The 24,267-nt window shown below is 39.1% G+C and overlaps 1 protein-coding gene across 1 annotated transcript in view; it reads right to left on the bottom strand.

The window, feature by feature from the left end:
- The window catches only part of hao2 (hydroxyacid oxidase 2 (long chain)), a 51,707-nt gene extending 27,668 nt beyond the window's left edge, over positions 1-24,039 (bottom strand). The window contains exons 1-2 of the mRNA XM_028800756.2: positions 23,632-24,039; positions 14,684-14,748 (exon numbers count right to left, since the gene is read on the bottom strand). Of these exons, the coding sequence (XP_028656589.1) occupies positions 14,684-14,712 (29 nt within the window). The 5' untranslated portion in view covers positions 14,713-14,748; positions 23,632-24,039. The remainder of the gene's footprint in view (positions 1-14,683; positions 14,749-23,631) is intronic.
- Between the last annotated feature and the right edge of the window lie 228 nt (positions 24,040-24,267).

Here is a 24,267-nt window from a genome sequence, read left to right as displayed (position 1 = left end):
TCCGTGGTTCTTTTCACCCCATCACGTTTAACAGTCCATCAACCTCTGCCACCTCTGTAGTGGTGAAGTTGACTTCAGTAATAAATCACTCAGAATTGAGGAGTTTCTTCCTCGACATGCATACCCTTTTCATGTTGTGGACAGTGCCCACACTCAAGCCAGGAGTGAACCTCTTAACATCCATTCTTAGAGACACCGTAGCAATGAAACCATCATCCCATTGGTCCTCCTGTGCCATCATAAGACTCTTTCTCTCTTACAGGTTACTGAAACAAATTTCCCCCTTTACAGGTGGATCCTTCCATGGGAGCCTTTTTTCCCCAAAGCTCTCTCAATTTTCTCCTATCGACCTCCTAATTTACTGTACATAAACTTCTTGTCCACAGTTCACATCACAAAACAGATCTATACTCTCTGTATAACTTCCAAATATGTTATGAATAATACCACTGCATCTGGCTCATCTGGAAAATGTAATATTAAAGGACATTACACCAGTCCAATAATTGTATTTACTGCATTTCCAGCTATCTACATAGGTGAAATGGGGAGGTGGCTGCCATATGGTTTAAAAGTAGAATTCCTGAAGCCTATGAAAAAACTCGTAATCCTGGCCCACCTTAAATCCCTTTGTACCTCTCCATCAGCATCTTTTGTTTTGTAAATATGTCGAAATAAAATAATTAACAAAACCGAAATGAAAAACTAAAACTAAACGAAACTATTAAAGTAGCTGGAAAAACTAACTGAAATAAAATAATAATTTACTAAAATATTTTTAGTTTTCGTTTTTGAATGAATATTCTTGCCGTTAGTCTTTAACCTTTGTAAGTTTTCTCTAAAACAGAAAGTCATCCACCACGAACTGCCTGCATATATTCATCCAGTGGAGGGCGGCTATTCACACAGCATTTGCGGTGACAGAGCAAGCTGAGTGCGGGTGCGTAAAGCGTGAGAAATAGTAGAAAGCAATTTGCGTGCCGCCTTTCTTTATGCCCTTTTGTATATGAAGATGTAATTCAAACGGCTGAAATCAGAATTTGCTGGTCAACAAAACGTTTACCATATGGACAGAAAAATCACGAGTGAGTAATGTTTCAGTTTATTTCTCACGTGTCTGCTTTTTGTTGACAGCAATTCACCTGCCACTTCACACAGGAGAAATCGTTTTTATTTTCTCATATATGAAGTATAGAGAAAGTATAGTAATCATGAAAAATTCGACCTCGATATTTTGATGAATCTTGACGTTATAGACTAACCAGTGTTCAACAATACTTGTTTTTTGGAATTGTTTTTATACGCACACGCATGTGTGTGTGGGTGTGTGTGTGTGTGTGTGCGTGTGTCTGTTTGTGTGTAAACATGATAACTCAAAAACACAACTAGATAAATGGATGAAATTCAGCATGTGGTTGTTACACCACAATTATAGATGTGTATTAACTTTTGGGCAAAATCCATCAACCAGAAGTGGTACTTTATCTGAACACATACTCGATTTTTTTTTTTATTTATACAGCTGCAGAGTCCGATTTATTCAACTTTACTTTTATAATTATTTTTCAATATATTATTAATTTGATTTGTTGTTGATGGTTCCTTAATGTACATAGTATAAATATATAATCATTGTCTTGCGGTTTACTCCTCAAATATCCATCCCCATATCTGAGTACAGTAATCCCTCCTCCATCGCGGGGGTTGCGTTCCAGAGCCACCCGCGAAATAGGAAAATCCGCGAAGTAGAAACCATATGTTTATATGGTTATTTTTAGAATGTCATGCTTGGGTCACAGATTTGCGCAGAAACACAGGAGGTTGTAGAGAGACAGGAACGTTATTCAAACACTGCAAACAAACATTTGTCTCTTTTTCAAAAGTTTAAACTGTGCTCCATGACAAGACAGAGATGACAGTTCTGTCTCACAATTAAAAGAATGCAAACATATCTTCCTTTTCAAAGGAGTGCAAAGCAAGCAGTCAAAAAAAAATCAATATGGCTTTTTGGCTTTTAAGTATGCGAAGCACCGCAGGTACAAAGCTGTTGAAGGCGGCAGCTCACACCCCCTCTGTCAGGAGCAGGAAGAGAGATAGAGAGAGATAGAGAGAGACAGATAAAAAAAATCAATACGTGCCCTTTGAGCTTTTAAGTATGCGAAGCTCCGTGCAGCATGTCCTTCAGGAAGCAGCTGCACACAGCCCCCCTGCTCACACCCCCCTACGTCAGCGCAAGAGAGAGAGAGAGAGAGAGAAAGTAAGCTGGATAGCTTCTCAGCCATCTGCCAATAGCGTCCCTTGTATGAAATCAACTGGGCAAACCAACTGAGGAAGCATGTACCAGAAATTAAAAGACCTATTGTCCGCAGAAACCCGCGAAGCAGCGAAAAATCCGCGATATATATTTAAATATGCTTACATATAAAATCCGCGATGGAGTGAAGCCGCGAAAGGCGAAGCGCGATATAGCGAGGGATCACTGTATACAAGAAAGTCAAGGGGAGAGCACTCCCGGTTTTTGAAAATAAAACAGGCACTGATCGAGAGACTGACTAGGTCATCATATAAGATCAGCATATTGTTACTGACCAATCACTTTTGCTTTAAAAACATCGTTTAACAACGAAGCGATACAAACAAAGGTAGAGAGTCTGACAAGTGATGAAAAACTAAACATACTAATGGGTTTTTGTATTTATTCCATATTTATTAATTTATCCTTTTTAGTTCATATTCACAACTCAAAATACCTGATATTGTGAAAGTAATCCATTAGCAGAATTATATTTTAAAATATTTGTCTCCCGTTTTTCAATGTTTTTCTCTCTCTCTCAAAATAGATAGTTGAAATATCATATTCTTTTTGTTCTTAATGTCAGCCTTATCATACATATTGCATACCAGGGATTTTTCCTGCCTTACATCCAAACCTGCTGTGGTAGGCTCCAGATTTCCTGTAATCCTACTCTGGATAAACAGGTTTAGATAATGTATATGTTGTTCTTAATCTCAGACGCTGTCTCTGTTGTTTTATGCCTGTCCGTACTCCTATTACTTGCTCTTGCTCTGCTCATTGTGGGTTTACTGTCCTTTATGTTAGGCTATTCAAGTCTCACTGCCCCTAATCTTGACACTACATGCTTGTTGTTCTTTGTTTTCCTCAGTACAGCTAGGTGGGGTCTGCACACTCATTCAAGTCTAAGAGCCCTGTTCTTCCTAAGCTCCTGTGATTTTCATGAGAAAATATTTTAAAAATTATAAAATTGTGTAAAATTGTTCATATTCAGTGTCTAGTTTTGATTATGCTTGTTTTTATCAGACAAAAACAAAACCAGATAGTAAACCAGGCAGTGTAGTAAGCTTCCACTAACATTAAACTCTGTTAAGGTGTACAGTTCTGTCTGATTATGGCACAAAACTAACTCCATAGGCGCTCCATGCCATAATTACTAAAACTGAAACTAATATATATAAAAATAAAATAGAAATGTCTTTGTGAAATAAAAACTAAACTAAAACTAAAAATACACGATGAAGGAAAACTAAAACTAAACTGAATTTCCAAGTAAGGTCAGAAAAAATATAGAAATAAAAACTAATATAAAAAGGCAAAACTATAATAACCTTGCTCTACGGTGATAAGCACTATTTTTGATATTATCAACTTTTGCCTTTTTTCATCTAATTGCATAGGTTTCACCTTTGAGATGCTCCAACTCTCGATCTTGTTTGTTTCTTGCTATTTCTCCTGCTTTTTCCTTTCCAATTACACACCTGATGAAGGCTACACGGCCAAAACATTGTGTTTTTTACTCTCTTTTCTTTTCAGTGTGGGAACAACCTTTAACTTTATTTCCTTTGCAAATGCCATCTGACACAGCCCTTCATTAACTCCGCTCTTTTTAGTATTACAGTATGTTTGAACCACAAATAACTCTTACATATTTGTTAATCCTCGGCTACAGAAACTGGCTCTTGGGACGTGGAATGTCACCTCTCTGAAGGGGAAGGAGCCTGAGCTAGTGCGCGAAGTTGAGAGGTTCCGGCTAGATATAGTCGGGCTCACCTCGACGCACAGCTTGGACTCTGGAACCAATCTCCTTGAGAGGGGCTGGACTCTCTACCACTCTGGAGTTGCCCCCGGTGAGAGGCGCCGAGCAGGTGTGGGTATACTTATTGCCCCCCAACTTGGAGCCTGTACATTGGGGTTTACCCCGGTGGACGAGAGGGTAGCCTCCCTTCGCCTTCGGGTGGGGGGACGGGTCCTAACTGTTGTTTGTGCGTATGCACCGAACAGCAGTTCGGAGTACCCACCCTTTTTGGAGTCCCTGGAGGGGGTGCTAGAGGGCATACCTTCTGGGGACTCCCTCCTTCTGCTGGGAGACTTCAATGCTCACGTGGGCAATGACAGTGAGACCTGGAAGGGCGTGATTGGGAGGAATGGCCCCCCTGATCTGAACCCGAGCGGTGTTTTGTTATTGGACTTCTGTGCTCGTCACGGATTGTCCATAACGAACACCATGTTCAAGCATAGGGGTGTTCATATGTGCACTTGGCACCAGGACACCCTAGGCCTCAGTTCGATGATCGACTTTGTGGTCGTGTCGTCGGACTTGCAGCCACATGTCTTGGACACTCGGGTGAAGAGAGGGGCGGAGCTGTCAACTGATCACCACCTGGTGGTGAGTTGGCTTCGATGGTGGGGGAGGATGCCGGTCAGGCGTGGTAGGCCCAAACGTGTTGTGAGGGTCTGCTGGGAACGTCTGGCAGAGCCCCCTGTCAGAAGTAGCTTCAACTCCCACCTCCGGCAGAACTTCGACCACATCCCGAGGGAGGTGGGGGACATTGAGTCCGAATGGGCCATGTTCCGTGCCTCTATTGTTGAGGCAGCTGACCGGAGCTGTGGCTGTAAGGTGGTCGGTGCCTGTCGTGGCGGCAATCCCCGAACCCGCTGGTGGACACCGGCGGTGAAGGATGCCGTCAAGCTGAAGAAGGAGTCCTACAGGACCCTTTTGTCCTGTGGGACCCCGGAGGCAGCTGATAGGTACCGGCAGGCCAAGCGGAATGCGGCTTTGGTGGTTGCTGAGGCAAAAACTCGGGCGTGGGAGGAGTTTGGGGAGGCCATGGAGAATGACTTTCGGACGGCTTCGAGGAGATTCTGGTCCACCATCCGGCATCTCAGGAAGGGGAAGCAGTGCAGTGTCAACACTGTATATGGTGGGGATGGTGCGCTGCTGACCTCGACTCGGGACGTTGTGGGTCGGTGGGGGGAATACTTCGAAGACCTCCTCAATCCCATTAACATGCCTTCCAATGAGGAAGCAGAGCCTGGGGACTCAAAGGTGGGCTCCCCCATCTCTGGGACTGAGGTCACCGAGGTGGTCAAAAAACTCCTTGGTGGCAGGGCCCCGGGGGTGGATGAGATACGCCCGGAGTTCCTCAAGGCTCTGGATGTTGTAGGACTGTCTTGGCTGACACGCCTCTGCAACATCGCATGGACATCAGGGACAGTGCCTCTGGATTGGCAGACCGGGGTGGTGGTCCCCCTCTTTAAGAAGGGGGATCGGAGGGTGTGTTCCAACTACAGAGGGATCACACTCCTCAGCCTCCCTGGAAAAGTCTATTCAGGGGTCCTGGAGAGGAGGGTCCGTCGGATAGTCGAGCCTCGGATTCAGGAGGAACAGTGTGGTTTTTGTCCTGGTCGCGGAACAGTGGACCAGCTCTATACCCTTAGCAGGGTCCTGGAGGGTGCATGGGAGTTTGCCCAACCAGTCTACATGTGTTTTGTGGACTTAGAAAAGGCATTCGACCGTGTCCCTCGGGGAATCCTGTGGGGGGTACTCCGAGAGTATGGGGTACCGGCCCCCCTGATAAGGGCTGTTCAGTCCCTGTACGATCAGTGCCAGAGCTTGGTCCGCATTGCCGGCAGTAAGTCGAACCCGTTTCCAGTGAGAGTTGGACTCCGCCAGGGCTGCCCTTTGTCACCGATTCTGTTCATAACTTTTATGGACAGAATTTCTAGGCGCAGCCAGGGTGTTGAGGGGGTCCGGTTTGGTGGGCTCAGGATTGGGTCACTGCTTTTTGCAGATGATGTTGTCCTGTTTGCTTCATCAGGCCGTGATCTTCAGCTCTCTCTGGATCGGTTCGCAGCCGAGTGTGAAGCGGCTGGGATGAGAATCAGCACCTCCAAATCCGAGACCATGGTCCTCAACCGGAAAAGGGTGGAGTGCCCTCTCAGGGTTGGTAGCGAGATCCTGCCCCAAGTGGAGGAGTTCAAGTATCTCGGGGTCTTGTTCACGAGTGAGGGAAGAATGGAGCGTGAGATCGACAGGCGGATCGGTGCGGCATCCGCAGTAATGCGGGCGTTGCATCGGTCTGTCGTGGTGAAAAAGGAGCTGAGCCGCAAGGCGAAGCTCTCAATTTACCAGTCGATCTATGTTCCTACCCTCACCTATGGTCATGAGCTATGGGTAGTGACCGAAAGAACGAGATCGCGAATACAAGCGGCTGAAATGAGTTTCCTCCGCAGGGTGTCTGGGCTTTCCCTTAAAGACCGGGTGAGAAGCTCAGTCATCCGGGAGGGGCTCAGAGTAGAGCCGCTGCTCCTCTGCATCGAGAGGAGTCAGATGAGGTGGCTCGGGCATCTGATCAGGATGCCTCCTGGACGCCTCCCTGGTGAGGTGTTCCAGGCACGTCCAACCGGGAGGAGGCCCCGGGGAAGACCCAGGACACGCTGGAGGGACTATGTCTCTCGACTGGCCTGGGAACGCCTTGGGATTCTCCCGGAAGAGCTAGAAGAAGTGGCCGGGGAGAGGGAAGTCTGGGCATCTCTGCTCAAGCTGCTGCCCCCGCGACCCGACCTCGGATAAGCGGGAGACAATGGATGGATGGATGGATATTTGTTAATATAAGTATTAACAAAAAGTTTTATTAACTATAATAAAAACAATCTTGAACTACCTAAGAAAGACATGAGTTGGTTACAATTAGTGCAGAATGCATCAGCCAGAATCTTAACTAGAAAAAGAAAATTTGAGCACATCCCAGCAGTTGTAGTGTCATTACATTGGTTACCTGTATCGTTCAGAATTGACTTTAAAATACCATTAATGCTTTATAAAGCCTTAAATCATCTTGGTCCATTCTATATTTTTGAATGTGTGTCCCCCTACTCTCCAAGTTGTAACCTTAGATCTTTGAATGGAGGTCTGTGTATAATTCCAAGAGCTAAGCTTACTAGAAGTGATGAGTTGGCTTTGCTGTAATGCACCTAAAATTTGGAATACTCTAGTACTGGCTAAAACAGGCTGGTAGTGTGGAACATTTTGAAAAAACTGTTAAAAACTCATTATTTTAACTTGGCTTTTTCATACCTACTTTGCAGTTGTATTCCTAATAGACTATATGGGCATAGAATTATCATATTCCTCAGGGATCCGCAATCTGTACTAAATCTCTACTATTCTCTGCTGTTTTTTCCAGTTCTTGTGTGGTGGTGATCTGCACCACCACCACCTGATCAAGGCACCATGCAGCCCCCTGAGATGATGGAATGAAGGTGGGTGTCTCAGCTGTCCAGCATCATCAAATCCTATCACATGAAGTATGAAAACTAAGAGGACTAATTTAAGAACATTTATGTTAGGTAGAATTCCCAGTGGGGGCCTGGTGGTCCTTTGGACTTGGATCCCCTGCAGATTTTGTTTTTTTTTTTCTCCAGCCAAAACCGTGCTTTGTTGTTACTTATTCTTTAATATTATTGCTTTATTTTAATTGTATTTCTTTTCTCTTTACTTTCTTTTTGTCATCTTATAAAGCACTTCTGAGCTACATTATTGCATAAAAATGTGCTATTTAAATAAGTATTGTTAAATAGTTTGGAGTGTGACAGGGTGCAGATGTTTGCATGAACAGGCCCATTTTTTCTCTGAACAAAGTGCTACCAGGGTTGACATATCTTGGAATTACAAATGAATGTGATGTTTGTCCATTAAAGAGCATAGTAAAGGGCCAAGTTACCAACAGTTACCAGCCAACCTTGTGGTTGGTAGGCAGTAGGAGGAAAGCAGAAGTGAAAAAGGAAGAAAAAGGGACTAAGAAATCAGGCTGAGACTAAAGTGTTGTGAGGTGGCAGCTCTACTACGGTAGTGTTGCCTTAAGATTTTCCCAACAGATTCATTCAAATCTGTTTAGTTTAAGACTCTTTTATGTGCAATTAGTAATGACAGTACAGTAAATGGATCACCTAATGGTGTCTAACTGAACTAATAATTACACAGAAATGTCAAATGAAGATCCCTCACTTGCTGCATAAGCAAAGTCTTTTCTGTTTTGCTTGTGAGCACTCCTTTTTTTTTAAATATTACTGCATTGAAAAACTACTGTATAATAAATCTTAATGAAGCCACTAAAAAGTTTGAGATAAATGACATATAGCAAAAAAATATCCCTTGGACAAGGTTCACTTTTGAAATGCATGTTTGTTATTTTTGAGTAGTCAGCAGAGAAGCAAACACTGCAATGAAACCTTCAAATGACCTTTGAAACTGTTTTGTGTTGGAGAGGAATCTGCACTTATCAGCAGTTTTCACAGTTCAGACACCCTCTGGGTTATACAAGAAACTGAACAAATGTTTTCAGTTTTTACAAAGAAGAAATTTGTTATGAAACAGCTACAGATAATGGATAAGTGGGACCTTTCCAGTGATAAAAGTTTAAAGATAAATGCACATATTTACCAGATGTCTATACTCACAAAATTAACTTCAATGTGCATATAGCAAATTTTAATAAAGCAAGAGGACCGAAGTTTAAACAACAGTTAATTTTTAACTGGCAGCAGGCACAGTAAAGCTGAGAAAGAGACACACTGTTGGATAAGAAAGCTCTGTTGCAGCTAAGTAGACAGATTAGCCGCTAGCTGTTTGAAGGTCTGATAACCTGAGCTGTGGAACTCAGTGCTGGCTATCCCAGGGTCCTAAAGTCACATCCCAGCACTGCTCTCTCAGGTAGGATAACTGCTGGGAGAAGGAGCAACACTTTGAATGCTTTCTCAACAAAGACTGAAGGCAACATAGAAGCAGTTTCTTCAGCATCTTCTCCGGTTGTGTGCTCATTACCCCAGCTGAACATAAAAAGAATATAGATAAAGAGTATTCGTAAAGTATTCACACCCCTTCACATTCTGTACATTTTATTGTGTTGTGGATTTATTTTTAAATAGATACATGTGCTTGGTGTGTGTGCGTGTGTGTGTGTGTGTGCGTGTGTGTGTGTGTGTGTGCGTGTGTGTGCCCTGTGGTGGGCTGGCACCCTGTCCGGGGTTTGTTCCTGCCTTGCGCCCTGTGCTGGCTGGTATTGGCTCCAGCAGACCCCCGGGACCCTGTGTTAGGACATAGCGGGTTGGACAATGACTGACATTTGCTACTTTCCCTTCAATCTACACTCAGTAAGCCATAATGACAAAGGGAAAACATGTTTTCAGATAGTTTGCAAATGATTTAAAATGAAAAACTGAAATTTCTCATTTATATAAGTATTCAGACCATTATTTCAGTACTTTGTTGAACCCTCTGTGACAGCAGTTACGGTCTACCTGTAGGTCACCGGAGGTCCCTACAAGCTTTTCATACCTGGGTTTGGATGGTTTATCTCATTTTTCCTTACAGATCCTCTCAAGCTGCATTGGAATGGATGGAAAGCATCTTCAGGTTTCTCCACAGTTGTTGGATTTAGGTCACTCAACGACAGTTGTGACTTGTCCCTCAAGTGTTGTCTTGGCTGTATGCTTCATGTCATTCTTGTACTCAGTGGTGGACCATCACCACAGTCTGAGGTCACTTTTTTTTCAAGGACCTCTTGGTATTTGACTGTACTCCTCCATCCCTCAATTGTGACCAGTCTCCCTGTCCTTCCCGTTGAAAAGCACCCCCATAACATGGTACTGCCACCACTGTGCTTCACCATAGGGTTTCCCCATGAGATTAATAAATTTTATCTAATACAATATAATCTATTAGGATGCTGATGAGCAGTGCCTGGTCTATGCTAGTTATAGTTCTTGGAGTTCTTCTGTGCAAAGAGTTCAGTTTTTGTCTCATCACCCCACACAATCTTTTTTCTCAAGCACTCCGAGTCTTTTAAGTTCCATCATATACTTTTTACTTAAGAATAGCTTCAGTCTAGGCAGTCTACCATAAATGCCTTATTTATGGAGTGCTGCTGAGATCCTTCCAACAGATTCTCTCATCTCAGAAGAGGATTTCTGAAGTTCTGATAGATAGATAGATAGATAGATAGATAGATAGATAGATAGATAGATAGATAGATAGATAGATAGATAGATAGATAGATAGATAGATAGATAGATAGATAGATACTTTATTAATCCCAATGGGAAATTCACATTCTTCAGCAGCAGCATACTGATACAATAAAAAATATTAAATTAAAGAATGATAATAATGCAGGTGAAAAACAGACAATAACTATGTATAATGTTAAATGTTAACGTTTACCCCCCCCCGGATGGAATTAAAGAGTCGCATAGTTTGGGGGAGGAACGATCTCCTCAATCTGTCAGTGGAGCAGGACAGTGACAGCAGTCTGTCGCTAAAGTTGCTCTTCTGTCTGGAGATGATACTATTAAGTGGATGCAGTGGATTCTCCATAATTGATAGGAGCCTGCTGAGCGCCCTTCGCTCTGCCACAGATGTTAAACTGTCCAGCTCCATGCCAACAATAGAGCTTGCCTTCCTCACCAGTTTGTCCAGACGTGAGCTGTTGTTCTGAGAGGAAGGCTGGATGAGGTGTTTTAATTGATTACTTAAGGATTTTAATTCAACCCATTTTTAACTTGTGACAATATGCAGACAGCACATGAAGGCATGCACCAGTTTTATGCAATGTTTGCTGTGTGGTGCGCTTATCAGCAGATTTTCTCTGCTTGTTTAAAGAGTAGCAGGTTAGGAAAGGGAAAGGGAGAAAAAAACTTTCTGTTCAGAAAAGGTTTTACATTTGGAGAAAAGAGAAACAGAGGTGGACGAGTTTGGGCAACATCCATCAGTCTGATTAGTCTTTGGAGTACAGGATGTAGGGCTGGGTGAGAGCTCCACAAGGTGGATGTGCTCTCGACAGGTGAAAAATGGGGCTGGAGAGAGGAAGAGTGGGCACAGGAGCTGATGGTAGGAGGAAGGCTTCAGTGCAGCTGCCTTAGGGGAAGGGCACAGCACCCTGGGAGCTCCGGTGACCAGCAGAGGTGTCAGCCCTGTGAACTGCAGGTATTGGAGGAGGTGGCAGTTCAGACCTGTGGCAACCGACTGAGGTGGTTGATCATCGGGATTGGGTGGGCTGCATCAGGGGGAATTCCCATTGTTCTGACGAGGATGGGGAAAAAGTAGGAAGGTGCGATAGTGATTTTACCTCGCCACATTGGATTTTAACATATTTTTTGAAATATGCATTTGAACACCTTGAGACACTGATCTTAAGGCAGAATTTTATTGAGTTATTTACTGAGCTGTTTATTTATTTATGGAATGCACTATTTTGCACATTTGAGCAAAATTGTCTTGGTTTTATAGTAACCTGTCAATCTTCTGATCTTAAAGTCTTGATTGTCTGCCTCACTCACCTTGGACCTTTCCAATCATGACCATTGGGTTCTTCATTGGCTTCCTGACCAAGGCCCTTCTTGTCCAGTTGCTCAGTTTCGCTGGTTGGCCAACTGTAGAAAGAGTCTTGGTGGTTCCAAATACCTTCTATTTCACAATTATTGTATTCCCTTTGCTTCTGGGAGCAATGAAAACACTAGAAATGGTTTTGTACTCTTGACTTTATCTATGCCTCACCACAATTTGATAGCAGACGTCTACAAAGAGCTCCTTGGACTGCATGGTTTGATTTTTGTCTTTTTGGTAAATTGTGCGACATTCTTTTAAAAAGGCACACACAAGTGTAAATAATGTGCAGTCAATTCAGTTTGCCATATGTGGACTCCAATCAAGTTTCAGACACATCTCAAACATACTTAAAGCAAACAGGTTACACAGCTGGGGGTCTGAATACTTATACAGTATGAGTAAGAGATTTCTGTTTTTGATTTTTAATAAATTTTCAAACCTTTCTGAAACCTTGTCATTATGGGTTATTGCATGCAGAATGATGGACAAAGATGTCAAATTTATTAATTTGAAATAAAATCCACAATACAAAGTATTCAGAAAATAAAATATGTTCTGAATCCACCGTACATATGGGTAAACAGGGTAAAGAAGGCTAACTTATCCCTGTGTAACACACAAATACAGTACTATAGTCCACTACCATCCAAAGGTAACTGTTTGTGAAAGTTTATAATTTCTCAGCAAAAAAAGGCAAAAGCTGGTAAACAAAAGTATGCTAAATTATTGTTTGATTCCAGTCAGAAGTAGAAGTTGACTAGAATGAAAACTACTGGTGTTCTCCATGGCTGAACTTGAAAACTACTGGTCTAGATCATTCAATACTTTTTCATTCTTAGTCAAGCTGAGCTGTTTCAGTAAGTTATAAATTATGATAAAACAAATAATCTAAATGAGTAACTTCAATGTTCACATCAAAGTGTAAACATTTACTTTTCACAAAAGTTTTTTCCCCCGCATCTGAAGGGTTTAATAATACTGTCATAATAAGTAATTATGACCAACCTCCAAAATGTAATTATATTGCTACAACCAGGCCAGATTATTATTTGATCTCTGATTGGCCTTCCTAATAAGAACTCAAGATAAAAATTAGACATGAAGCAATAATAGCCCAACTCCAATATGTATTGACATTCTGAGGACATCAATCTTTGAACAACAGACTTTGGTACAAGGAAGATAGAAGGCTCTAGTCAGAACAGCTTCTTCAAACCTGGCCTCCACCATCTACTTCTCCTTGTCTTTTGTATGCCATAAGCAAGGTGGTCAGCTTTAAAATGATGTGCTGGCCAAATAAATAAAAATAAATGGGTGCCATAATTGATTTTCTATAGTAGAGTCACCCAACTAGTGGAGTTGACCCAGACCTTTGTAAAGTGAGCCTTGAGGGTGTATTAAAAATTGAATTGAATTTCATCTAAAACATTATGAAATATGAAACAGTAACAATATATGTATATGTATATTACAAACTCAGTTACAGAAAGTAGAACTCAAAGATACAACCTTGGAAATGCTTTCTTGGTAAATTTAAGTTAATAATAAAACAGAGCTTTCAAATTGATTTCTAAAATAAATGCCACCATATCTCCTTTAAAAGCAGCCCCAACTAATATTTTGAAAAACTCACAAAAGCTGTGTCCCATATTGAATGTAATTAATACATATTGACTGACTTGCAATGTCCTTCATACATTAAACGGTGGCCATTGATAGACCTCTATTAAATCTGATTTAGATTAGATTAGATCACATTAGATACTGAATGTTCTTAAAAGTTATACACCAATTCATTCTTCTTTCTTAAGAACATGTAATCCTTAAAATTAAATCTTATTGTAAAAACACAGACTTTATGAAAAATGTCCATCTGACTTGTGTGTCCCTCATAACTTTGAAACAGCCTTAGTTCATGGTGCAAAAATTATATTATGATGTGAAGCTTTTAAGTTTGGGTCACAACATGTTTCTTCACAACTTTAAGAACTACGTTAGGTTTCTTCAGTAATGAGTATTTTCAATAAATATTTTTAAATTGCATTTTTGGGCTTAATTTTACTTGTATTCATAAATCATCCACAAGTTATTAAAATACAGTATGGTAGTTCTACATATGAATAATACTAGTGTTACACTCATTCCTAAAATAAGTGAGTACACTTTTGAATTTATAAACTAATAGTCTGCTTGTTTTTGTTATTGTTTTTATCCATCCATCCATTATCCAACCCACTATATCCTAACTACAGGGTTACGGGGGTCTGCTGGAGCCAATCCCAGCCAACACAGGGCGCAAGGCAGGAAACAAACCCCGGGCAGGGCGCCAGCCCACCACAGAGCACACACCAAGCACACACTAGGGACAATTTAGGATCACCAATACACCTAACCTGCATGTCTTTGGACTGTGGGAGGAAACCGAAGCGCCCGGAGGAAACCCACGCAGACACGGGGAGAACATGCAAACTCCACGCAGGGAGGACCCGGGAAGCAAACCCGGGTCTCCTAACTGCGAGGCAGCAGCGCTACCACTGCGCCACCCTGATCATTTTTATATTTTGTAAAATTAATAATAAAAATATATATCATATTCTTTTGTCTTATCTGTTTCATCCTAGTCTGGTCCAGGAGAGCCAGATTTTAAACCTTATATATGTTATTGCTATTATTATATATTTGGCTTCTGACTAAAGGCAATATTCAAGTTAATGATACAGTAAAATTATTACATGCTTTATTCAAAATTTGGAGCACAATATGGTTAACTGCTCCTCCATTCCTAGGCTTTTATGTCCAAAGTGTCAGCCGTGTCACCACGCTGCATATACAAGAAAGACACTCACTCAAAAAAAGAACAGCAGTTTATTTCAGAATTTTTTTTTGTAATTGTTAAGACTACAGTTAATTATGTACATAATACAGTATGGGTTAACTATTACTAATACAATAAATATTGGGAACATTAAAATAAAAAGATATATTTTGAAAAGGTAACATACCTGTTGCAGTTTAAGCTTGGAGTACTCATTTTCTGTTTTTCCAACAATGACACAATGTATGCCCTCTGTCAAAATCAAACAAAAATTAGGAAGTTAATAAAAACACATACACACTCCGTTAATTTAATATACAGAAAAGATCTTTGAGTTAGAGTACTTGAGTATTAGTGGAGTGTAAATTATAGATCTCTTAGCTTATGTAGAGTGATTGAAATAAATAGAACTAATTAGTTTGTGAGAAAACATACTTAGAATCCTGTTTGCTGTTTTCAACAATGTGTTCACATGTTAGCAATTTGAGTGTTCTTTAATCATCATACTGTATTTTTAGCCAATTTTCTTTGTACTGACATCTAGAAGACATCCATCATCCCTTTCATTTTCAACAGCAGGGTCAAGGAGCAAAGAAATGCAAGTCAGTAAGTAACACTGGAGAAGAAGGCAGATCAAAGCAGAACTTCCTGACACCCACCCACACTTACAACCAGTTAATTCAGCTAATCTGTCGCATTGATTTAGAATGAAACTGAAATACCCAGTGTACACTCAAGTGCATGACAGAAAGTGAGGAAGTGGAAAGGCGGGTATTCTCAGATGAGCACAGTACACCTAATAGATCAGATATACAAAGACGACGTAAGGTGGTGAATCTGCATGGGATAATAACACATACATTAGCATCTTACTGTAATAAGAGTTTAAAACAACAATGGCAGGGAACTTATTTAAACATACAGCCAAGCACAAATTCAAACCATAAGCATGGCAACATTCTTAAATTTACCAGTTCATGGTCATGCACGGTCAGAGCTTCTCAAGAGGATAGGGGAAACAACTCTGGAGAGAACACCAGTATATCTCAAGACCCACTCAACCACATGCTGGACCAATTTCGAATTTTCATTTCACCTAACATAAGCAACTTTTTATTTAGTGGAAAACCAGAGAACAGAAATAAATGCACAACTTCCTTTTATACGCTTCATCACTCTCAGTCAGTGCAGATGTGAAAATACTGTACCTTGGTAGAGCTTCATAAAATGGTAGCACTCAGTATTGTCTGATTAAACTGCCCTGAATTCTTTACAAATACCTTTCAGACACAAGTTACATATGTGCAGGTGGGTATTAGTGGATTAGTATGAATCATGAAAATGGATTTTTGCTGATACACACATCTGTGTGCAATGATACGGAATTCCTGAACAAACCAAATGAAACTGAGAGAAAACATGGCTTATGAACCAATAGAGCTCTCAGTTCATGCATTAGCTACAGTATAACAAACTCACATTGACATTCTCTGTTTGTCTCCCCTTTTTCCAAGAATTCACCCAGTCTCATTCTGTATCCTAACAATCTGTGACCAAAGGAGATGTGAGTGTCCCAAACGTGTAGCAGACTTTTTTGTCACCCAAATCATCATATTGTAAAAAGGAAAAAAAAACTGACAGTATTTGTATGTACAGATATGGGTTTGAAGTAAAGAGTCGAGATATATAGGGCTTCAAGGAGCATCACATCTGTGTAAGTCAAGGACTGTCTAAGTCTGCATATTCACTTCTGCTGGGCAATGAGCCAGCTATCAAGAGTTAATCACTGCCAATTACGAATCAGAGAAGACTCCAGCCACTCTGAGTGTGCAGATGTAAGTTATCCAGTAACATAGTTCCAACCATGAATCACCACAGGGCTAGAGACAAAATTCTTAGAAGCTGAGAAAATAAGTTTCAAATATTACAAACAAAGAAAAAAGATGTAGCTCTCCAGTCAATCAGTCATTGTCCAACCCGCTATATCCTAACACAGGGTCACGGGGGTCTGCTGGATCTCTTTGTTATTTTTCAAACCTGCTTCTTCCAGTTCAGAGATAATGAAATGTCGGGACAGGTATTTCACTTGCCCATTATCCCTTTCATTTTTTCACCACTCTTTCACCTTCAGCAGTAACTGTTTTTGTTCCTCCTTTGTTTCTTGATGATTATTGACAATTCAAAAATGGTCCTTACCACAGCAGCCCTGTAACTGCAGGATGACTTAACCAGCTACGTTTGTGGACAGTGAGACCAAATGTTTACTAATACTAAGCATGCTCATTATTGTCTTTATCTTTTAATGTTTTGGAGTATTTACAGGCAGATCAATTTTTATTTAAGTGCTTAACAATGGAATGGTGTTCAATCCAAAATGTGGATCTTTCAAACATACTAACAAATCCAACTTTTGGGTTCCAGTTATGTCCTCTCAGAGAGCCACCCTCTGAGAAAAGTGTATTTTAATATTTTCTTACTTTATATTTAGTACAGAACAAAAATCATATTGAGTTGGAAACAATTCTTCATGTTTGAGATGGATTTACACTCCTTGAATTTGATCTGTCTGTCGATCTACATGCTTCTATTAGGTCAGATTATCTCGGGGCATAACGTGAGCTACCACAGCTATGCTGATGATACACAACTGTATTTATCAATAGCACCTGATGACCCCAACACTCTTGATTCATTGTCACAATGTCTTACTTGTGTTTCTGAATGGATGAGTAGTAATTTTCTAAATTAGGAGAAAACAGAAATTTCAGTGATTGGCAAAATGGATATAATGAGGATATTAGAAATAAATTTGATGCATTAGGATTAAAAGTCAAGACGGAGGTAAAGAATTTAGGGGTAATTATTGACTCTGACCTAAATTTTAAATCACATATTAATCAGATTACTAGGACAGCATTGTTTCACTTAAGAAATATAGCAAAAGTTAGATCTTTTATAACTTTGCAAGATGCTGAGAAATTAGTTCATGCTTTTGTTTTCAGTCGGCTAGATTACTGTAACGCACTCCTCTCAGGACTATCAATCGATTGCAACTACTGCAGAATGCAGCTGCTAGAATCTTAACTAGGAAAAGAAAATCCGAACACATCTCTCCTGTTCTGATGTCACTACATGGGTTACCTGTGTCATTTAGAATTGACTTGAAAATACTGCTTATGGTATATAAAGCCTTAATAATCTCGCTCCATCCTATATTTCAGAATGTCTTACACCTTACACTCCAAATCATAACCTTAGATCTTCAAATGAATGTCTGCTTAGAATTCCAAGAGCTAAACTTAAAAGAAGTGAAGAGGCGGCCTTCTGGGTTTTTTTTTTTTTTTTTTGTCCTCCCTTGCCATCAGACCTTACTTTTATTCTATGTTAATTAATATTGCCTAATTTTATTTTTATATTTTGTCTTTTTTCTGTTTCTTCATCCTGTAAAGCACTTTGAGCTACATCATTTGTATGAAAATGTGCTATATAAATAAATATTATTGTTGCTGATGCCTGTTTGTGTGTCTGTGACCCTTGATCTGTACGTCTCATTACTAACACATGTTGGTATTCTTGGAAACAGTATAAACTTCTTGATTTGCAAGAAAATCAGTTTAACTCAACTTCCTGAATTATCATTTTTGCAAAATGTTTCATTTTCGAAGAGTCATATTAAATGTGGACATTTTCTTCCAAAAACCTCATGCACACTTCAGTGTTTAAAGTGCTTGTTTCTGCTGCTTGTATTATGTATTACTTACAGTATAATTTTATTGCCATATTAAGTATTAAGTATTCCATAACAGGGGCAGCATGGTGGTGCAGTGGGTAGCGCTGCTGCCTTGCAGTTAGGAGACTCGGGTTCGCTTCCCGGGTCCTCCCTGCATGGAGTTTGCATGTTCTCCCTGTTTCTGCGTGGGTTTCCTCCCACAGTCCAAAGACATGCAAGTTAGGTGTATTGGCCATTCTAAATTGTCCCTGGTGTGTGTGTGTGTGTGTGCACGCCCTGCGGTGGGCTGGCTCCCTGCCCGGGGTTTGTTTCCTGCCTTGCACCCTGTGTTGGCTGGGATTGGCTCCAGCAGACCCCTGTGACCCTGTAGTTAGGATATAGCGGGTTGGATAATGGATGGATAGATGGATATTCCATAACATGGTAATAAAATTCTTTCTATTTATGCCTCTCGTTCACATTACCACTGAAGAGTGCAGTATGTTTTTATAAAATGTGACGCACTGCATATTTTCGACATGAAGATCTTATTGTAGGGAAAGCCACCATTATCTAGCAAGCACCTTATCCAAGCTGTCGGTATGTACACTTCCAGTAATGTTTTTTCTTTCACTAGAGATCTTTGTTTAAATATCATATAATATAGAGACGTAGGAGGAATTATTATGTGAAAACACTTCTAGACAGGAAGCAAACAGTTTATATCTATAGGGAATGTAACGGATTTCGCTGGAATCAATGCAGAGTTTATTTTCTGAATTTTTTTGCAAAGTTATGCACTACAAATAAATTTTTGTACAAATTGTTTCACTCGTCACTACTCACAGCCAAAACACTTCCAAAGTACAAGATATTGTGCTCAATAACCTAATCGCTGGGTTATTCCTCTTCTCCATCCATCAATACAGGGAACTAGTGGGATGAGTATGGATTTGTCAAGACTGGTTGTTATTGTTGGTTGTGTGGTTTCTGTTGCCTATCACTGCTGTTACAAAACACTGATCTCCTGTTCTACTTTCTGCACAGTGACTGTGAGATCACTTAATTCTGCTTGCAAACCCTTGACATTTCTATGTAGTTGTTTGGTTTCAGAAAAACTTCTGGGTGTCTCATTTTATCAGGTCTGAACTTTTTTTTTGTATTCAAGAAAGGTCCAAACAGACTATAATTTTTAATTGTAAGCAACAGAGAAATGTTATTAGCTAATGAGGACACTCAGAAAGAGTGGTCAGAAAACCGGAAATCATTAAAAAAAAAACTAAGTGAAGCTCATAGTGGAATATTCAAAATTAAGACTAAATCGTAATATTTCTTTGATTGAGTGGTTGAGTTCAAGTCTTTTGTGAGGTAATTCCTTTGTTTTATTCTAAAGTATGGAACATCTTTAATTGCGGCAGTGCAATGACGTTACATGCTGTAAGATTGTCAAAATACGTGACTAGCAATCATAGGCACCAACTTTTGAGATTAATTGGGGTGTTCATTATATAGATACACATTCAAACACGCTTTCATAAGCGAGCCTGCTGCATCATTTCCCTCTGATGTTCAAGCCTCTTTCATTGTAATAAATCAGCACATGCTGCATCTTTTCTTGCATTATTTTTGTCTGAATTTGTATTTTCTGCATCATTATATGGGTCTATCTGAGCTGTGAATGACTATGCTGGTAAAAATTTATTTAGTCATATGACAAGAATATCCACATTTTTATTTTCTCTGCTTTGCTCCTTTTTGTCACATTCATTGCAATAAGTTCACATCATGTTTTTGAAAGACTTTTCAGTGATTCATTTTAATCGATTAAGCATATTGCAATACTAGTGATAAGGTGCATATGTGACATCATCAGGGTTTTTCATTTTGTAGATAAATGTTTAAAGCACATTTAACACTGGTTTGACTCACGAATTTCCTATTTCTTGTTTACTTATAATCCCTTCAGGCCAGATAATATCTACTTCATAAAGCCAGTGGGTGTCATTATCATCACTATGTTACAAAACTTTTCTACTATGTCCTACTAAGAAATGGTTACCATTTACTGATTCTTTTGAGTTGTAAGATGAATACAACCTGCAACCGAGTCACACAAAACTGAATCAAATCCTTAACACTCACACAGTTGGCAAACTAGACAGCAAATCCCAAAACTGCACCATTATCCATCAAGAGGCTTGTTTGTCACAGTGAGATTAAATACATTTCAGTTGAATTGCAAAGTTGAATTATCTGTCTTAATTATGCATTTTTCACTAGGCTATCATTTTTATGTCCCCTCTGTTTAATAAATAATAAAATATTCGCCATGGTAGGTAAGGTATATAAATTATTTGAATATACTGTATAATTGTATCTGTCACACTGAATCCCATTAAAAGATCAAAAAAAAATGAAAGGAATAGATTCACTTGAATTAATCAGTAAAGTGAATTGAAATGCTCTTCATTTCTAACTAAATGCCGCAATCCAATTGTGCTTGCATCACAGGGTTAGAACTAAGAGTACAGAAGACCAAAACAAGCAAGTTAACAAGCACAACACAAGCAGACAGGTGTTGACTTTCCCATGAGATGAACTGGATAATTTTTCAACTGGAAAGCAACACAGCATTTATAAAGTCACATTACAATAGAATATGCTGGATATGTATAGGCTGTGTATCATTTTTATATTTTTCATCCAGAATTATTAAGGATGCTTGCACCCCAGGGCATAAATGCCAATGGGTTCTGCTGTCATTTACAATATGACATTGCCCAGGTGAAACAATGCTTAAGATGGAAGGGCCCACAAAGCATCTCTAATCAAAATGGTATCCAAAAATCACAAAAGTAATGACAAAATAACACAAATAACAATAACAAAAAAAATAAATAAATTGATACAACTCAACAATTAAGTTTCAAAAGCACACTTAACTAATTGCTGATTAATACAAATTTTGCTTGCAAGATAAATATAATAACATTAAGAATTTGTAATCGTGACCATAAAGTAAACATGAGCAATATCTTTACAGGTAATCCTTGGTAGATTGTATTGTTTCTACTAGTCCCTGGTCCATTTGTGGAACTGTGTACTTTGTAGTCAAATATATTTCAGAATACCATTTCTAAAGTTCGAAAAAGCATAAGGCAAGAAGTGGCATTAGACGGGATCACTGTGATTCACTATTGTAGACTTAATTGACGTAACAGCAGGTCTTTGGAGTTTCTCGCAAGGGTCTAGGAACTAGAAGCCCAGATAATATCCACTTTATAATGCCAGTAGGTGTCATTTTCATCACTATGTTACTAAAATATTTTCTGTTGAGAAATGGTTACGTAGATACATATATCCATGTATTGTTATTCCTGAGGCAAATTTGCACAAAATATAAGAAAGCTTTATCAAATTGTCTATTATTATTATTATTTTAATCTATAAAACTGACTGGCTCACATGCTCACCAACAAAAATACTATTTCTAGTTTAGCTAAAAAACTTAAATTTGATACGATAGTACATCAAGAGCAGTAGGTATCCAGTAAGAAAGATCATTTCGATATATCAACATTTAGGGGAAAAAAACACAATAGAAAAACTAAATACATAAAAATCTCAAAAATGTTTCAATGGATTTTTTTGATATTTGTCATTAATAATGCTCTAGTGAGTGGGACATTCTAATGAGCAATCTCACAGAGAAATGGGTCGTACCAGTTTATGCAAATGAAGGCCATCTGCAAAACAGAAAATGAAAGAAGCAAAGTTTAGCGAAGCTCAAAGAAGACATGTTTGGCAAGTGCTTGCCAGGTTCTGTGGCTGTAAGCGCAATCAATTTCACACAACTGATTCAGTAAAAAAGGTACTGTACTTAACAAATATTACCCTCCACCCCCTTCATCTTGTCTGCAACCTAGTACAAATACAGAAATGAGAACTACAATTCCCATTAGCCAGTGCGCTACCGCAGACAATTTAATCAGTTTTACAATGTTTTAATAAAAGCATCCATGAATGCTCCATGCCATCAAAGGAAGAAGCTCTTGTGAAGTTTTTTTCCTCAACCACTTTTAGATAACAATTTTATTGTTTTGCTGAATAACAGCGTTTCTCAACCTTTGTGGCCTTGGAACCCAATTTTACTTTTTCAGTCTGTTGACCACCAACAGACGGCATTTGAAAAGCAGACAGGGATAGGGATAGGGGAAAAAAAACACCATGACTGAACAGAATGAAGCACAATGTTCTGTTTTTCATAATGTGATATGTAGAGAATGGGACGGTGCCTTTGAGTGAGTACAAGTAATTAGAAATGTTTCTTTTTTTGTTGGTAGATATTTATTCAAATCCACTGAGGCAATACTAATTTAATGCTGTGTTGCTAATAGAGAGTTGAGATTTTTAGTAGTTTCTGATTTTGAATGAATCAAATTAAATCACCTTTGTCAAATTACCAAATACTGCTTTAATTCAGAGTTCTGCTGCAACCTTTTTCACACCAACACCACAGAAGTATGTAGCATGTTCAACAGTAAGCAGCTGAACTCAACTAACAGCATTAGCCCATGGTAATAATAATAATAATAATGATAATAATAACTGTACACTACTTTATCTGTCATAACAAATGCTTAAATATTTGAAGTCACATATTTATTTCAATAGTCCTTATAGTTCCATACAAACAACTCAATTAGTAAATGTATCCAAATATTAAAAACTTTAGACTGCTAAGATAGCTTTAAAAATGATGAGGATACTAATAAAACTAAAAGAAAATCTTGCTCATGCTGACTACCAGCAGATTATGTAGCAGAAGCCAGCTTGAACAGATAATAGCATACGTTCATATAATAATAAATCATTATTATTAAAAGTAAACTAATTTATTTTAATAGACTGGTATGTAGTGACTGTTTCCTTTTCCAACTCATTTATCTTTTGGCATTGGGAACAAAGTAGTAACCCCTTTTAGATGGAAGTTCAATTGAAATTTACAGGTATTTCTATTTTATGTAATTAATAATATATGCGCTATATAATTCTGTATATATTTTGTTTATGAATATATTTATGTGTACAGTATATATAAAAATACATCAAATATAAACATTCATGTAAAGTATTATATAAATAAAAACTTATACAGCATACAGTATATACAATACATATACACAGATTCATATTTTAAATACACATATTCAATCACTAATATACTGAAATACATATAAAATGGGTGCATATTTATTACACGTATGTAGCATGACACTCTCAAACCTACCCTTTCCATACTATACAAAAAATGAAAACTACCACATTATAGAAATATTTCATTTGAAGTCTATTTTTATCATTATACGTTTTCATCACTAATTTATTTTTAGTTGAATACATAAATATAAAAATGCTGTACTTACACTGATAATTTCTGTTCAGTGAGCACCCTTCAAAAAAAGCCACACGTTCAGTGATGAGCTGGGCCTCTAACATTATTTTTGTCACTCATTCATCCTCCCTTTCTTCCTTTTGAGCAGACCCTCTGTTTGTCTCAATGCATGTTAGAAAGTGACATGTGCTGTCAGCAGCTGAAGCCACGGGTCTTTTTGTGCAGGATTTAAAAAGCCACAGACAGACTGTGTTTTTCAATTGTGTCCTGATGCTTCGATGCCTGCATGTGCGCCTGCTCCACCAGGTTACAGTAGGGAGCATTGAAATCTCCTAATCTGCTACTGACCTGGGTGATCTGTAGGTGGGTGGGCTCAGAATGACGATTCAGGCTTGGATAATTAAAACAGGTGCCCTTGAAGAGTGGGCTAAGCTCTAAAATGGCTAACTTAGCCTCTCCTGCTCTCAGGTCAGATACCTGTTGTAAACTTCAAATGAACAATGAATGACTGAAAGTCTATTACTTTCTAATCTACAATTTCACTTATTACTACCTTGAAACTGTTTCTCTTACGCAATGTATGAACTTTTTCCAACTTGTGTTAATTCAGTTTCTTTTTGGACTGTTTTTTATGACTTTTAAAAGCTCCACCCCGAGTGTCTTAATA

This window comes from Erpetoichthys calabaricus, chromosome 4 (assembly GCF_900747795.2).
Source record: "Erpetoichthys calabaricus chromosome 4, fErpCal1.3, whole genome shotgun sequence".
NCBI lineage: Eukaryota > Metazoa > Chordata > Cladistia > Polypteriformes > Polypteridae > Erpetoichthys > Erpetoichthys calabaricus.
The sequence above is the reverse complement of the archived record's forward strand: the minus strand, read 5'-3'. Positions and strand labels throughout refer to the sequence as shown.